This window comes from Chiloscyllium plagiosum, unplaced genomic scaffold (assembly GCF_037043375.1).
Source record: "Chiloscyllium plagiosum isolate Xiang-an unplaced genomic scaffold, Cpla_swu_hap1 HiC_scaffold_11, whole genome shotgun sequence".
Classification (NCBI taxonomy): Eukaryota; Metazoa; Chordata; class Chondrichthyes; order Orectolobiformes; family Hemiscylliidae; genus Chiloscyllium; species Chiloscyllium plagiosum.
The window spans coordinates 47,073,592-47,090,647 of NW_028270149.1; the positions used below are offsets into that span (position 1 = coordinate 47,073,592).

General features: G+C 41.6%; 1 protein-coding gene across 5 annotated transcripts in view; it reads right to left on the reverse strand.

The window, feature by feature from the left end:
* Window positions 1–17,056, reverse strand: part of taf1 (TAF1 RNA polymerase II, TATA box binding protein (TBP)-associated factor) — a 176,162-nt gene that overhangs the window by 101,139 nt on the left and 57,967 nt on the right. For all 5 annotated transcript variants that reach the window (XM_043704745.2, XM_087992028.1, XM_043704747.2 and 2 more), the window contains exon 13: window positions 9,218–9,325. In XM_043704745.2, coding sequence (XP_043560680.1) covers window positions 9,218–9,325 — 108 coding nt within the window. The remainder of the gene's footprint in view (window positions 1–9,217; window positions 9,326–17,056) is intronic.

The window sequence follows — 17,056 nt, forward strand, 5'->3', positions numbered from 1 at the left end:
TGATTGTAGGTGGCGGAAATGGCAGAGGATGATGCGCTGTACCCGGAGATTGGTGGGTCAGAAGATGAGGACCGGGAAGTTCGATCCTTGTTGCATTTGGAGGGGTGGAATTTAAGGGCAGAGCTGCAGGAAGTGGAGATGATGTACTGGAGGGCACTGTTGATCATGTGAGAAGGTAAATTGAGATCTCTTGCTTCTTGGGTGTGCCTGACCTGCTGTGCTTTTCCAGCACCACACTAATCTTGACATTGAGAATAAGAGTTGGGAGTCAAAAAGTGTGGCACTAGAAAAGCACAGCAGGTCATGCAGCAGCTGAGAAGCAAGAGATCACAATTTACCCTCTCATGCAAAAGTCCTTCATCATGTCGATTTTCCTGCTCCTCAGATGCTGCCTGACCTGCTGTGCTTTTCCAGCACTACACTAATCTTGACTCTGACCTCCAGCATCTGCTGTACTCACTTTCACCCTTTCTTATACTCAATGCACTGACCAATAAAGGAAAGTATACGAAACACCTTCTTCACTATTCTATCTACCTGGAACTCCATTTCAAGGAACTATGAACCTGCACTCTAAGGTCTCTTTGTTCAGCAACACTCCCCAAGACCCTACCATCCATTGTACCATTCCTGCCCTGATTTGCCTTTCCAAAATGCAGCACCTCACATTTATCTAAATTAAACTCCAACTGCCACTCCTTGGCCCAGTGGCCCATCTGATCAAGAACCGTTGTACTCAGAGATATCCTTCTTCGCTATCCATTACACCTCCAATCTTGGTGTCATCTGCAAGCTTACTAACCATACCTCCTATATTCACATCCAAATCGTTTATATAAATGACAAAAAGCAGTGGACCCAGCAACAATTTTGTGGCGCACCACTAGTCAAAGGTCTCCAGTCTGAAAGGTAACCCTCCACCAACAGCCTCGGTCTTCTACCTTCAAGCCAGTTCTGTTTTCTACTTAATCTAACCTTGCTATCCACCCTACCATGAGGAACCTTGTCGAACACATTACTGAAATCCATACAGATCACGTCCACCACCTCCCCATATCAAACCTCTTCATTACTTCTTCAAAAAACTCAATCAAGTTAGTGAGATACAATTTGCCATGTACAAAACCATGTTGACTATCCTGAATCAGTCCTTGCCTTTCCAAATACATGTAAATCCTGTCCTTCAGGATTTCCTCCAACAAATTGCAAAGATAATAAGCAAAGGGATGAAAGGCTATAGGGATAGGTGGAATGTGCATTTGTGTTTACAATCTGATCAATTGTGATCTTATACAAAGACAAAACAAAGCTTGAGGAACTGAAGGCCTGCAGTAGCTCGTTATTCATATCTGTTTTCAATATCTCATTCTACATCAGATTTTATACAAATATATCAAGGGTGAGTTGGCTAAGATATGATTTGGAGATGCCGGTGTTGGACTGGGGTGTACAAAGTTAAAAATCACACAACATTACAACCACCTGATGAAGGAGCGGCGCTCCGAAAGCTAGTGCTTCCAATTAAACTTGTTGGGACTATAACCTGGTGTTGTGTGATTTGTAACTTCGGTAAGATAGATTGAGAAGTTGGATCAAAAGACATAAAGCATGCGCAATAGCAAACATATAAACAAATACTTCAAAATGCTTAAAGTGTACATTCCGCTGACAAATTAAAAACTCCAACAGAAAAATATGTGTGCAACTCAAAAGGTTAAGAATAGTGTATTAAAAATTTATATTGTTGCCAAAAGTATTAACTTGACAACCTGGAGGATTTTAGATAACAAAAGGCAACTTAAAAACTGGTCAGGACAGGTAAAACTGACGTGACTGAGGCTGGAGAAGTGCACCACTGCTCCAATGCCACAATTCCATGGTTTTCAAGTTTATTTTTTCCAGTTATGAAAGTAACCAAATGAATATCTGACCACATAATGACGAAAGTTCAACAGATCCATGTAGAATTGTCTGCACTAAAGTTACCATTTTATCCAAGGATATCAAAACCAGGAAACAGAATAAGCATGGAGAAATTCACATATCCTGTTTCAATTTACATTTCTATGACCATTTTCATATTGGACACGAAAGGCCAATATCCAGCTTGTACAGAAAATGGGGCAAGACTCAGAAAACCACAAATGAATGCTATTTCAACAGCTGCTTTTGATAATCAGGATTAAAAAAATGTAAGGAAGAAGTAGCAGACTTTCTCGGTCTCTCCCTCCATGATTCTTTGATCGACTGAAAAAACAGCATCCGGTGAAAAACAAATTGGGAAAACAACGGTTGACCAGGAACTCAGAAACACACCACCATTTCTAAGGCTATGGATCATCTCAGATAAGAACTCTTAGGCCTCTTAAATGCATCACCAATTTGGCTTTTTATCTGCACCAGACACACTCCCTTTTTTCTCTTTATTCATTCATGGAACGAACGTGCTGTTGTCTAGCAATTATTGAATATCTCTGATTGCCCAGAGGGCAGTTAAGAGTCACCCACATTGCTATGGATCTGGAGTCACATGTGGGCCAGCAGTTTCACATGGATAGCAGTTTCTTTCCCTCAAGGACATTAATGAACTACATGGGTTTTTCCAACAATCAGCAATGGATTAATAGTCATTAGGCTCTTAATTCCAAAGTTTTTTTTAACGAAAGCAAATTCCACCATTTACTGTGGTGAGACTCAAACCTGGGTCCCCAGAACATGACCAGGATCTCTGGATCCAGCAATAATACCACATGGTCATCATCTCCCTTACACTTATTACCTGCAATGACATTGCACTTTATTATGTTTTTCTCACAGCTAATACGTAGTAAAATTATTTTTTCCATTTAAGACGCTTAAGTAATTGGCTCCTTTATTTTGCTCGCGTATCTTTAATTGATGTGTGAATCAGCTGCATGCAGAAGATAAGAAAGCTATTTGCTGAGAACCCATTTGGCCTTAAGAGTTCACAGCAGTTTTCCAAATCCTTCTTGCAAATTGTCAACCCTCTACCATTTTAATTCAGTGTAACTACCTTTCTATGATTGGTCATATGTTTGCCACAGTGGCTTCAAAGACAATATCTAGCACCATAACCATCTGTCTGTCCCAAACCTATCTCTATACCATCAGACTGCTTATCTCGAAATTTATAACAGATTTGTAAAATAGATAAGGTTAATGGTAAGTGTCTTTTCCCTAGGACAGGGGATTTCAAGACAAGGCATATAAGGTGAAGGGGGAAATTTATAAAAGGCGTAAGGGGCAAGTATTTAAACAGAGGGTGGTTTGCAAGTCGAATGAAATTCCTGAGGAAGTGACAGATGCAAATACAGTTATAACATTTAAAAGACATTTAGGTAAGTACATAAATAGGAAAGGTTTGGAGGGATATAAAGCCAGGAACAGGCAGGCAGGATTAGTTTAGTTTGGAATGATGTTCTGCATGGACTAGTTGGACTGAAGGGTCTGTTTCTATATTGTAGATTCTATGACTGGGGGCAGATGTTTGCAGGTAAAGGGACGGCTGAAAAATGGGAAGCCTTCAGAAATTAGAAAACGAGAATCCAGAGAAAGTATATTTCTGTTAGGGTTAAAGGAAAGGCTGGTAGGCATAGGAAATGCTGGATGACTAAAGAAACTGAGGAGAAAGTGAGGTCTGCAGATGCTGGAGATCAGAGCTGAAAATGTGTTGCTGGAAAAGCGCAGCAGGTCAGGCAGCATCCAGAGAACAGGAGAATCGACGTTTCAGGCATAAGCCCTTCTTCAGGAATTTTAAAGAAACTGAGGGTTTGATTAAGAAAAAGAAAGAAGCATATGTAAGGTATAGACAGGATAGATCGAGTGAATCCTTAGAAGAGTATAAAGGAAGTAGGAGTATACTTAAGAGGGAAATCAGGAGGGCAAAAAGGGGACATGAGATAGCGTTGGCAAATAGAATTAAGGTGAATCCAAAGAGCTTTTACAAGTACATTAAGGAGAAAAGGGTAACTAGGGAGAGAATAGGGCCCCTCAAAGATCAGCAAGGCAGCCTTTGTGTAGAGCCGCAGAAAACGAGGGAGATACGAAATGAATATTTTGCATTAGTATTTACTGAGGAAAAGGATAACGAAGATATAGACTGTAGGGAAACAGAAGGTGACATCTTGCAAAATGTCCAGATTACAGAGGAGGAAGTGCTGGATATCTTGAAACAGTTAAAGGTGGATAAATCCCCAAGACCTGATCAGGTGTACCCGAGAACTCTGTGGGAAGCTAGAGAAATAATTGCTGGGCCTCTTGCTGAGATATTTGTATCATCGATAGTCACAGGTGAGGTGCTGGAAGACTGGAGGTTGGCAAATGTGGTGCCAATGTTTAAGAAGGGTGGTAAAGACAAGCCAGGGAACTATAGGCCCAGTGAGCCTGACCTCAGTGGTGGGCAAGTTGTTGGAGGGAAGCCTGAGGGACAGGATGTACATGTATTTGGAAAGGCAAGGACTGATTAAGGATAGTCAACATGGCTTTGTGCGTGGGAAATCATGTCTCACAAACTTGATTGAGTTTTTTGAAGAAGTAACAAAGAAGATTGATGAGGGCAGAGCAGTAGATGTGATCTATATGGACTTCAGTAAGGCATTTGACAAGGTTCCCCATGGGAGACTGATTAGCAAGGTTAGATCTCATGGAATAAAGGGAGAGCGAGCCATTTGGATACAGAACTGACTCAAAGGTAGAAGACAGAGGGTGGTGGTGGGGTTGTTTTTCAGACTGGAGCCCTGTGATCAGTGGAGTGCCACAAGGATCGGTGCTGGGTCCTGTACTTTTTGTCACTTACATAAATGATTTGGATGTGAGCATAAGAGGTACAGTTAGTAAGTTTGCAGATGACACCAAAATTGGTGGTGTAGTGGACAGCGAAGAGGGTTACCTTAGACTACAACAGGATCTGGACCAGATGGGCCAATGGGCTGAGAAGTATCAGATGGAGTTTAATTCAGATAAATGCGAGGTGCTGCATTTTGGGAAAGCAAATATTAGCAGACTTATACACTTAATGGTAAGGTCGTAGGGAGTGTTGCTGAAGAAAGAGACCTTGAAGTGCAGGTTCATAGCTCCTTGAAAGTGGAGTCGCAGGTAGATAGGATAGTGAAGAAGGCGTTTAGTATGCTTTCCTTTATTGGTCAGAGTATTGAGTACAGGAGTTCGGAGATCATGTTGCAGCTGTACAGGACATTGGTTAGGCCACTGTTGGAATATTGCGTGCAGTTCTGGTCTCCTTCCTATTTGAAAGATGTTGTGAAACTTGAAAGGGTTCAGAAAAGATTTACAAGGATGTTGCCGGGGTTGGAGGATTTGAGCTATGTGGAGAGGCTGAACAGGCTGGGGCTGTTTTCCCTGAAACGTCGGAGGCTGAGGGGTGACCTTATAGAAGTTTACAAAATTATGAGTGGCATGGATAGGATAAAGTCTTTTCCCTGGGATCGGGGAGTCCAGAACTAGAGGGCATAGGTTTAGGGTGAGAGGGGAAAGATATAAAAGAGAGCTAAGGGGCAATCTTTTCATGCAGAGGGTGGTACGAGTATAGAATGAGCTGGTAGAGGAAGTGGTGGAGGCTGGTACAATTGCAACATTTAAAAGGCATTTGGATGGGTATATGAATAGGAAGGGTTTGGAGGAATATGGGCCAGGTGCTGGCAGGTGGGACTAGATTGGGTTGGGATATCTGGTCGGCATGGATGGGTTGGACCAAAGGGTCTGTTTCCATGATGTACATCTCTATGACTCTATAAATCAAGAATGGTCGAAATCTTTGACAGGTGAATTTTGGAATAACAAAGTCATCTTTTTCAGTTTCTGATGTAAAATTCACTTTCTTGCCATTTTGACAAAAAGGCAACTTTCCTCCAGAGCGAAACCTCCCAGTTTAATTCGCGCACAGTTCTACCTTTTTGTCCAATTGAACCTAATATTATCCATCACTAAAACTAATTACTTGATATTTGCAACATTTACAACCTATATTCATATATCAATGGAGCTTCCACAAATACCAAATCCAACTTTTGCCCCTTCGACTTGATTTCTTCAAAGCTTTCCTCATTGATATTCTATTCTCCATTGTGAATGACAGCTAATACTGTACCTATATTCTCAACCAAAAACAGAAATTGCTGGAAAAGCACAGCAGGTATGGCAGCATCTGTGCAGAGAAATCAGAGGAAATGTTTTGGGTAAAGTGGCCCTTCCTCAGAATTAGTACCCTGCATAGCATAGTCATTCAGGATTAAGTGTTCAGAAGTGAAAAAAAAATTGCAGGTGGTACAAATACTCAACAGATTTTGCAGCATCTGTCAAGAAAAAAAGTTACATTTTACCTCTGTGATTTCACCTCAGAACTGATAGAAGGTTATGGTAACCATCGGTTTCTGATGGAATATCATGGTCCTGAATTGTTACTTTTATTTCTACCACAGACGCTGTCACGACCAAGTGGCATTTCCAATAATTTCTATTAATATTTCAGATTTTCAGCATCCAGGATATTTTGCTTCAACAAATATAAAGCATACAACTCAACATTTGTGAAGGAAGTATTAGTCTTCCATGTGCTTCTCGCATTTCTGCTTTTCCTCTCATTTGGTCCTTCCTTCTAATTAAGGTAGTTAATGGCCCAGACTGATCCATATTCAAGAATTCAGTGACCAATCTCGATGGTATGCCAACACTGTCACGGACTTCATTACTAAATGTGTAGAAAACAACATGCCAACAAAGTTAATATGTATATTGCTCAACCGGAAACGATGGATGAACCGGGAAATGCACTGCCTACTGAAGGCCAGGTGCGCAGCATTCAAATCAGGTCTAACCTTTACAGGAAGTCCAGATAGCATCTCCATAAGGCCATTAGAGATGCCAAGAGGCAATACTAGACTAAGTTAGAGACCCAAACTAACCACATGGACACCCACCATCTGTGTGACAAGGTCTACATGACATAACAGGCTACAAAATGAAGCAGAAGAGAATAGTGGACAAAAATATATTCCTCCCTAATGTGCTCAATGAATTTTATGCTCGGTTTGAACAGAACATCAGTGAAACCGTGTCACCTGCTCTGAGAGCCTTGGATTCACCTATTCCCTCAGTCACTACTGCCATCAGATTGGTCTTCTTGAGAGTGAAGCCACAGAAAGCTATAAAGTGAAGTTCCCACTTCCTTCAAGAAGACCACCATCATCCCAGTACTAAAGAAAACACATGCAATATGCCTCAATGACTACCGCACAGTGAGAAAGGACATATCCCCAGGGATGGTGATGGTGGTGCCTGGGACATTATCAGTAAGGTATGACTCCATGAGTATGACTATGTCAGGCTGTTGCTCTCTCAATTTGGCACTAGCCCCAAGATGTTACTAAGGATGACTCAGCAGGGCAAAGGGCTGTGTATTTCATTGTCGTTTCCTATGACTTTATCAAGGCCAGGTGGTCCACCTGGTTTCATTTCTTTGTTGAGAAATCAAAGTGATTGACACAACCGAGTGGCTTGCATTGCCTTTTAGAAGCCATTTGAGAATCAAGCACACTGCAGTGGCTCTGGAATCACATAGGCAAGATCAGCTAAGGGTGACAAATTTCATTCCCTGAAGGACATTAGTGAAGTAGATGAATTTTTCCAATAATCAGCAGTGATTTCCTCATCATTATTAGATTCATAATTTCAGTTACTTTGAGTCATAGACCTGTACAGCATGGAAAGAGACTTGTTGGTCCAACTCATCCATGCTGACCAGATATCCTAAATTAATCTACTCCCATTTGCCAGCAATAGGCCCAAATCCCTCTAAACCCTTGCTATTCATATACCCATCCAGATGCCTTTTAAATGTTGTCACAGTACCAGCTTACACCATTTCCTTGGGCAGCTCATTCCATACATGCACCATCTTTTGTGTGAAAACGTTGCCCCTTAGGTCTCTTTCAAATCTTTCCCCTCTCACCTTAAACACATGCCCTCTAGTTCTGGACTCCCAGACCCCAGGGAAAAGATCTTGTCTATTCATCATATCCATGTACCTCTTAACTTCATAAACCTTCATAAGGTCACCCCTCAACCTCCAACACTCCAGGGAAAATAACTCCTAACCCCAGCCTATTCAGCCTTTCCCGATAGCTCAAACCCTCCAATCCTGGCAACATTCTTGTAACTCTTTTCTGAACCCTTTCAAGTTTAACAACATCCTTTCTAAAACAGGGAGACCAGAATTGAACACTGTACTGGTAGTTCTCCTACAATGCTGTGGTTGTGTTCCAGCAAAATCTCGCTTAATAGAAAATCGCTCAAGAATGGGCTCTATGGGAAAAGTGGGGTTAGGGGCAAACCAGCAAAAAATATCACTCACGATCGCTTAAAAATCACTCAAAATTCTAACGCAAAGTATAGCATAGTGTGAATGAAGATTGAAATTATATTTATTAAACAAAAGTAAATTTAACATGGTACATTTTTAAATATCTAAGAAAGCTGCTCTCTCTACAGTACCTCTCACAAAAAGCTGCTCTGTTGGCAGGTGATGTCGGCACATGCGCAGAATGGCATGAAGACCAGCGCTGGCATTACACATGCACAGAAGGGTGCGGAGACTTCAGTGCAGACAATGGCGCACGTGCAGAATGGCATGGACATCGACACATGCACAGAATGAAGCGTGCAAACCAATCCCCACTGGAATCGCACTATTGCGAACAGAGCTAAGCATTCTCAAAAATACCGTTCCCTAATTCTCCAGCAACATTATAGCCAAATCACGCTGCTGACATGCATGTTATCCCAGAACTACCTGTATTCCAAAACTGGCCCAACTAATATCCTGTATAGCCACAACATAACCTCCCAACTCCTATACTCAATGCACTAAACAATAAAGGCAAGCATATCAAACACCTGTATTTCACTGAACTCAAATTCGACCGAACTCAAATTCCACCATGTGCCTAAACATTAGCTGAGTTACTGGATTAACTAGTCTAGCAAAAATGCCACTATGCGTTTATCACCCCTCTTCTCACCATTTATCAGCCCAAGGTGTTGTCTAGATATTTTTGCATATGCTTACAAACTGCTTCAATATCTGAGGAATACAAATGATATAATTCAATGACTGCACAACTCTGAAGCGGTATTAAATGAAACCCAATCTGAGGGAGAAATGCAAGTGCCCAAATCTACTCACTTGGATGATGTTGCCTCCAAATGTCCCTCGCAGTCCTTGCTGTTTGGGATAGTAAAACTCATCATTTGAAAGATTCCAGGGGTCTTTTACTTCCGGCTGTGACATGTTCTGTCAAAAACAGGAAAGGAGATTAAGTCCAATGTTCCAAATGATAACCAAATCTGACAGGAAGGATTAAATGCAATACAGGTACTTCTCCTTAATGCAGGAGTTGTGTTCCAGTGAAACCTCCTTTAATAGAAAATTACTTAGCATAAATAATGGGGCCTGTGGGAAAAGTAGGATTAGGGACAGAACAGCAAAAAATGTCACTCTCAATCGCTCAAAAATCACGCAGAAGTCTAACACAATGTATAGCACAGCTTGAATGAAGATATAAACCATATTTATCAATGAAACAAAAGTAAATTTAAAACAATGCACATAAAAACTATTGTTAATGCAAGCACAGAAGGTAGTCATGGTGCATAAGATAGACACCCTCATTTCTGGATTAGTGGTGCTGGAAGAGCACAGCAGTTCAGGCAGCATCCAAGGAGCTTCGAAATCGACGTTTCGGGCAAAAGCCCTTCATCAGGAATAAAGGCAGTGAGCCTGGAGTGTGGAGAGATAAGCTGTTAAGCGTGCTTTATCACATATTTTCTCCTTCTGCTCGAAACGCTTTATAATATCTTGCTTCTCAGTGTTACAGCTTTTCTTTTCCATTCACCACCCGCAATTTTAACACCAGGACACTTCTTGTCAACATTCTTGCCCCTCCATTTTTTCCAAAAAAGGGATAATCTAAGAGCAGTGTACCTTTCACAGGAAGCTGCTCAACGCATCTCTCAGAAAGCTGTTTTATTGATAGCTGACATCAATGCATGCAGAACAGCAAAAAGTCCAGCACTGATGTTGGCACATGCAAAGAACAAAGCATGCAAAACCATCATTGTTGGAATTGCGGTATTGCAAATAGACGCAAGTGTTCTCGAAAATATTGTTCCTTAATTTCCCCACCTATGTCATAAGCAAATCGCACTGCCGAAGCGCATGTTTTCCGAGAACCACCTGTACTAAAATATTTAGCCTAAATTGCCATTTGATGAAAGTGCAAAAGTTATGAGCATGTACTACAAACAAGATCAGTACATGTCTATGAAATTCAGACATGCACAGATGACTGTGTCCATGCAACTCATCGCTACTGGCACACAAATAGGTCACTGTGTATGTATGCTACCACATTAGAGATCCTAGTAAGAAATACCAGGGAACGGAGTATCAAAATAGATAAATCTTGCTAAAACTATTCAAAACACAAGTTACATCACACCAGAATACTATGGACAGTTTTGGTCCCCTTATGTAAGGAAAAATATACTGGTGTTTGAGGCAGTCCTGAGAGGCTCATTAGGTTGACCCGAAGTATGAAGGTACTATCTTATTAAAACAGATTGAGAAGCTAGGACCTGTATTCATCGGAGCTTAGAAGAGGCAACCTTACTTAAACATGCAAGATTCTTCAGTGAATTAGCAGGGTACATTTTGCGAAGTTGTTTCCTTTTGTGGGAGAGAACAGAATCAGTCAGCATAATCTCAAGAGCATGGCTAACCCATTTAAGACAGGAGGAACGAGGAATTTCTTCCTTCAGAGGATAATGAACCTATGGAATTCCTTATCTCAAGGCTGTAGAGGTTCAATCATTAAGTATGTTCAAGGCTTGAGATATGTTTCTTTAATCAGTAAGGGTTATGGGGATACGGCAAGAAACTGGAGTTGAGAATTATCAGATAACTATGATCTCAATGAATGGCAGATCAGACGCAATGGGCGAAATGGCCTACATCTGCTCCTAAGTCTTTTTGTCTTATAAAACCAGTGTACAGAGTAAGCCTGGGGAGGATGAAAATCCAGTCTGCCAGGCAACCACTAATTTTATACAGTTACAGAGGCCAACAGCATAAAAAATTCAGCACCTGTCAAAAACAGCCACCAACTATTCTAACCCATTTTCCAGTATTTAGCCCATTGCCTTGCATGCCCTGCCTTCGCAAATGGACATCTAAATACTCCTTAAATGTATTGAGGATTTCGTTACAAACAATGATTTCCAGATTCCCACCACCCTCTACAAACCTGAAATATTTTCCTCATATCCTCAACACCTCCTGCCCTTTAAATTAAATCAATACCTCTGATCATTGATCCCTCCACCAAGGGGAATGAGATCCTGCTCGTCTACACTGTTATGCCCCTCATAATTTTACACATCTCAATCACATCCCCTCCCTTTGTCTCCTCTACTCCAAGGGAAACAACCACAATCTATCCAATTGCTTCTTAACCAGAATTCTCCAGCCCAGGCCGCATCTGGCAAATCTCCTTTGTACCTTCTCCACATCCCTCCTATACTTTGGATACTGCGCATAATAATCTAGCTGTAACGTAATCAGGTTTTTACATCGCTTTTATGTACCTTTTGTATTTTACATACTTTTAATATCTTACAATATTTTGTATTTTGAATGAATTCCACTAAGGCCAGCTCAAAGTCTTCACCATCGAAGACAAACCAGATGCAATGGTTTTTAACTAACATCCTCAGTCAGCCCCAGTACCCTGCCAAATGCTGTGGTATCAGGACTTCAGGCCAAGTCTTATTCTCTCTCTCTCTAGGGAGAGAGAGCGAGAGCGGGAGCGAGAGCGCGCGAGAGAGAGCGCGCGCGACAGAGAGCGCGCGAGAGAGAGCGCGCGACAGAGAGCGCGCGCGACAGAGAGCGCGCGACAGAGAGCGCGCGACAGAGAGCGCGCGACAGAGAGCGCGCGACAGAGAGCGCGCGACAGAGAGCGCGCGACAGAGAGCGCGAGAGCGCAAGAGAGAGAGCGAGAGAGCGCAAGAGAGAGAGCGCAAGAGAGAGAGCGCAAGAGAGAGAGCGAGAGCGAGAGAGAGAGCGAGAGCGCGCGAGAGCGCGCGCAAGAGAGAGCGCGCAAGAGAGAGCGCGCAAGAGAGAGCGCGCAAGAGAGAGCGCGCAAGAGAGAGCGCGCAAGAGAGAGCGCGCAAGAGAGAGCGCGCAAGAGAGAGCGCGCAAGAGAGAGCGCACAAGAGAGAGCGCACAAGAGAGAGAGAGTCATAGAAACATATAACAAGGAAACAGACCATTCGGTCCAACTCGTCCATGCCAACCAGATATCGTCACTTAATTTAGGCTCATTTGCCAGCAGATGGCCATTTCCTTCTAAACCCTTCCAAGTCATATACCCATCCAGATGTCTTTTAAATGTTGTAATTGTACCAGCCTCCAACACGTCACCTAGCAGCTAATTCCATCCACGCTACACCCTTTGCATGGTGAAGTTGCTCCTTCGGTCCCTTTTAAATTTTTGCCCTCTCACCCCAAACCTAGGCCCTCTAGTTCTAGACACGCCCAACACAGGGAAAAGATACTTATCCTATCTATGCCATTCCTGATTTTTTTAAACCTCCACAAGGTCACCCCTCAGTCTCTGATGATCCAGGGAAAACAGCCCCAGCCTAATCAGCCGCTCCCTATAGCTCAAATCCTCCAACCCTGGCAAAATCCTTATAACTCTTTTCTGAACCTTTTCAACTTTCACAACAGCATTCCGATTGGAGGGAGACCACAATTGCACAGAATATTCCAAAAGTGGCATGACCAATGTTCTGTACACCTGCAACATGAACTCCTAACTCCTATCCTCAATGCACTGACCAATAAAGGCAAGCATACCAAAAACCTCTTCACTATCCTATCTAACTGTAACTCCACTTTCAAGGAACTATGAACCTGTACTCCAAGGTTCCTTTGTTCAGCAATACTCCCCAGAACTTTACCATTAAGTGCATAAGTCCTGCTCTGATTTGCTTTTCCAAAATACAACACCTCACATTTTTCTGAATTGAACTCCATCTGCCACTCCTCGGCCCATGGGCCCATCTGATCAAGATCCTGTTGCGCTCTGAGGTATCTTTCTTCACTGTCCACTACACCTCCAATTTTGTTGTCATCTACAAACTTATTAACTATATGTCCTATTTCACATTCAAATCATTTATATAAATGACAAAAAGCAGAGGACCCAGCATCAATCCTTGTAGCACTCCACTGGTCACAGGCCTCCAGTCTGAAAGGCAACCCTTCACCACCATTCTCTGTCTTCTACCTTAGACTCAGTTCTCTATCCAAATGGCTAATTCTCCCTGTATTTCATGTGATCTAACCTTGCTAACCAGTCTCCCATGAAGAACCTTGTTCAATGGCTTACTGAAGTCCATACAGATCACATCCACCTCTCTGTCCTCACTAATCCTCTTAGGTTACTTCTTCAAAAAAAACTCAATCTAGTGAGACATGATTTTCCAACCACAAAGCCATGGTGACTATCCCTAATCAGTCCTTGCCTATCCAAATACATGCACATCCTGCCCCTCAGGATTTCCTTCAACAACATTCCCTTCAACAACATTCCCATCACCAATATCAGGCTCACCAGTCTATAGCTCCCTGGCTTTTCCTCACCACCTTTCTTAAATAATGGCACCACGTCAGACAACCTCCAGTCTTCTGTGACTATCGATGATACAAATATCTCAGCAAAGGGTCCAACAATCACTTTCCTCGTTTCCCACCAAATTGTAGGGTATACCTGATCAGGTCTTAGGGATTTATCCACCTTTATGTGTTTGAAGACGTCCAGCGCCACTTCCTCTGTAATATGGACATTTTTCAAGATGTCACCACACATTCTATACTTTCCATGTCCTTCTCCACAACTGCTCATTTGCCAATAAGGCAAAAGCAAGGTATATATTAGCATTGCTATTTGACACTTTTAATGGTCATATTCCTTAATTAAATGACAACTCTATTTATTTCAAATTGTTTCTTTTCTGAAAGTCATATTTATGATCATGGTAAACTTTATCCAAATTAAATTTGTTCAACAGCCCCCAAGTGAGAGAAAAATTGTATGTGGCTGCTCCAGTATCTCTTAACCCCTGTTCAGAAAAGATGGACAACCCTGGGTTAACAACGAAAAATCAGGAATGGATGTAGCAGTAATACATAGCTTTGATTTGATCAGTTGTTTGCTGTACTGCTTAGCTCTGTCATTTGCATATAATCTATTTATCTTTGTAGACTGAAAATTCCAATACACAACATCAAAAAGAAAACTGGATAAGGTGCCACACAAGTACATTGATATAAAATTAGTGCTCATGGGGCTAGAAGTAATATAACTGCATGGATTCATGTTTGGCTACAATAAAGAAATTCGGCAGGGTGTAATATTGAAGAATCATTGCTTAGCCTCAGCTATCTGCAACAGATACTGATGTTGAGGTGACGAGGCTGAGTACAATCCCATCTGAGTTTGCAGAAAATATTTTTAGAAGGGAAAGAAAGCTGTGAGGAAGTCAAAACGAGGCTGCAAAATAACTTAGCTTTTCGTTTCCACTCATGGAATGTGGGTATTGTTGGTTGGGCTAGCATTTATTGCCTATCACCAGTTTCCCTTCAGAAGCTGGTAGCTTTGGAAAGTACAGTGTAGATTGAATCTGTCTGATGATATGTAACATCATTCACCTTTACAAGACACGGAGAAAGAGCACATTTCATATCATGAAAAAACATCAGAAATATTTGTATTTACCGAGTGCGTTTTGCATACAAATCACTAACGATAAAGAGGTCTTACTACAATTCCATAGAATCTTAGTGCAATCACATTTGGAGGCTGGTGTACAATTCTGGAGGTTAGACATCCACTTTCTGGATAAAAGTTCATTGCCCATCATTAGTTGTTATCGAGAAGGTGGTGTTGAAGCTGCCTTTCTTGAACCATAGTGGTCTAAATGGTGTAGATAGACCCGCAATGCTGTTAGGGAGGGAGTTCTAGGATTCTGTACCAACAATGAAGAAATACCAATATATTTACCAGTCAAGATGAGAAGTTGCTCGGAAGGGAGCTTGCAGGTGATGGTGTTCCCATGCATCTGCTGCCCGTGTCTTTTTAGATAGCAGTGGTCATGGGTTTGGAAGGTGCTGTCGAAGAAGCTCTGGTGAATTTCTGCAGGGCATCTTGCATATGGTACATCAGATGCTGCTAATGTTATAGTTAACATACAAGACTATACAGGTAGTTCTCAGATAACGTGAGTTCCAGCAGTGCGATTTGCTTATAACGTCGCTGTGAAACTAAGGAACAATATTTTCAAGCACACTTACCTCTATTCGCAATAGTGCAATTCCAGCAGAGAACATTTTGCATGCTTTGTTCAGCATATGCGCCAACATCAGCACGAGTCTTCATGCACACGCACCGATGTCAGTTGCTGATCTGTACAGTATCTTTCTGTGAGAGGTACTGTACAGAGAGCAGCTTTCTGAGAGAAATACATTGAGCAGCTTCCTGTGAAAGATAATCTAGGAGCAGTGTATCTCTTTTTTTGAAAAAAAAAGCATTGTGACAAGAACATTAGCAAGACATTTCCTGGTGATAAAATTCCAGTAGTGAATGGAAAAGAAAAGCAACAACACTGAAAGGGAAGCTAGAAATTAAAAAGCATTTTGAGCGTAAGGAGAGAAAATGTGATATAGCTCGCTTAACAGGAATAGGTAGACTACTTTATGCACCATGATGACCCTCTGTCCTTGCATTAACAATATATTTTAAATGTACTGTTTTAAATTTACTTTTGTTTCATTGGTAAATATATTTATACCTTCATTCAGGCTGTGTTATATATTGTGTTCGATTTTTGAGCAATCGTGAGTGAAATGTTTTGCTGGTCGGCATCTAACCCCACATTTCCCACAGGCCCCATTATTTATATTAAGTGATTTTCTATTAAGCGAGGTTTCACTGGAACACAGCCAAGGTGTTATAGGACAACTACTTGTACATGAAACAGTGGTGGATGCTTGTGTATGTGGTGCCTAAAAAGCAGGTTACTTAGTCCTGCATGGTGTCAAGCTTGAGTGTTGCAGTAGTTGCACCCATGTAAGCAAGTGGGAAGTATTCCATCATACTCCTGACTTGTGATTTGTAGATGGCAAATAGGCACTGCAGAGTCAAGTGAGTTACTCAGTTTAGGATTTCTAGACTCTGATCAGCTCTTGTAGCCATAATATTTATACGGCAAGTTAAGTTTCTGATCAGTGGTAACCCCCATGATATTGACAGCGTGAGATACAGCAATGGTAATATTGTTGAAAGTCAAGGGGTGATGGTTGTTGGAGAGGTTTATTGTCTGGTAATTTTGTGACAGGAATGTTACTTGTCACTGGTCAGCATAAGCCTTGAAATCGTCCAGGTTTTGCTGCATTTGGACACGGACTTGCTTCAGTATCTGAGGCATCATGAATGGTGCTGAAAACTATGTAATCACCACTGCTGATCTTATGATGGAAGAAAGTCATTGATGAAGCAGCTGAAGATACTTGGGCCAGGACAGAACTCCTGAAGAGATTGCTTGATGCTGAAATGACTGACCTTCAGGTTTTTTCATGATTCCCACTGACTCAAATTTTGCTACAGATCTTCATGCCACTCTCTGTCAAATGAGACCACAATGTCAAGGACTTTTATAAAAGCTTATAAAATCATGAGTGGTAAAGCATAGGGTTAAAGTCCCAGAATTTTTGTCCATCTCTATCACAGAGAGCTATATCTGTCAATCACTGAATGCATTGAGAAGTCATTACATTTTTGAATAATAAAGGAATTGCAGAAGATGTACAGTATGTGGAATTGTGTAATAGATATAAGCCAACAAGAATCTTCATGAATGTGAGAAAGCTCAAATGGACAGAATGCCTATTCTGCTCCCATTT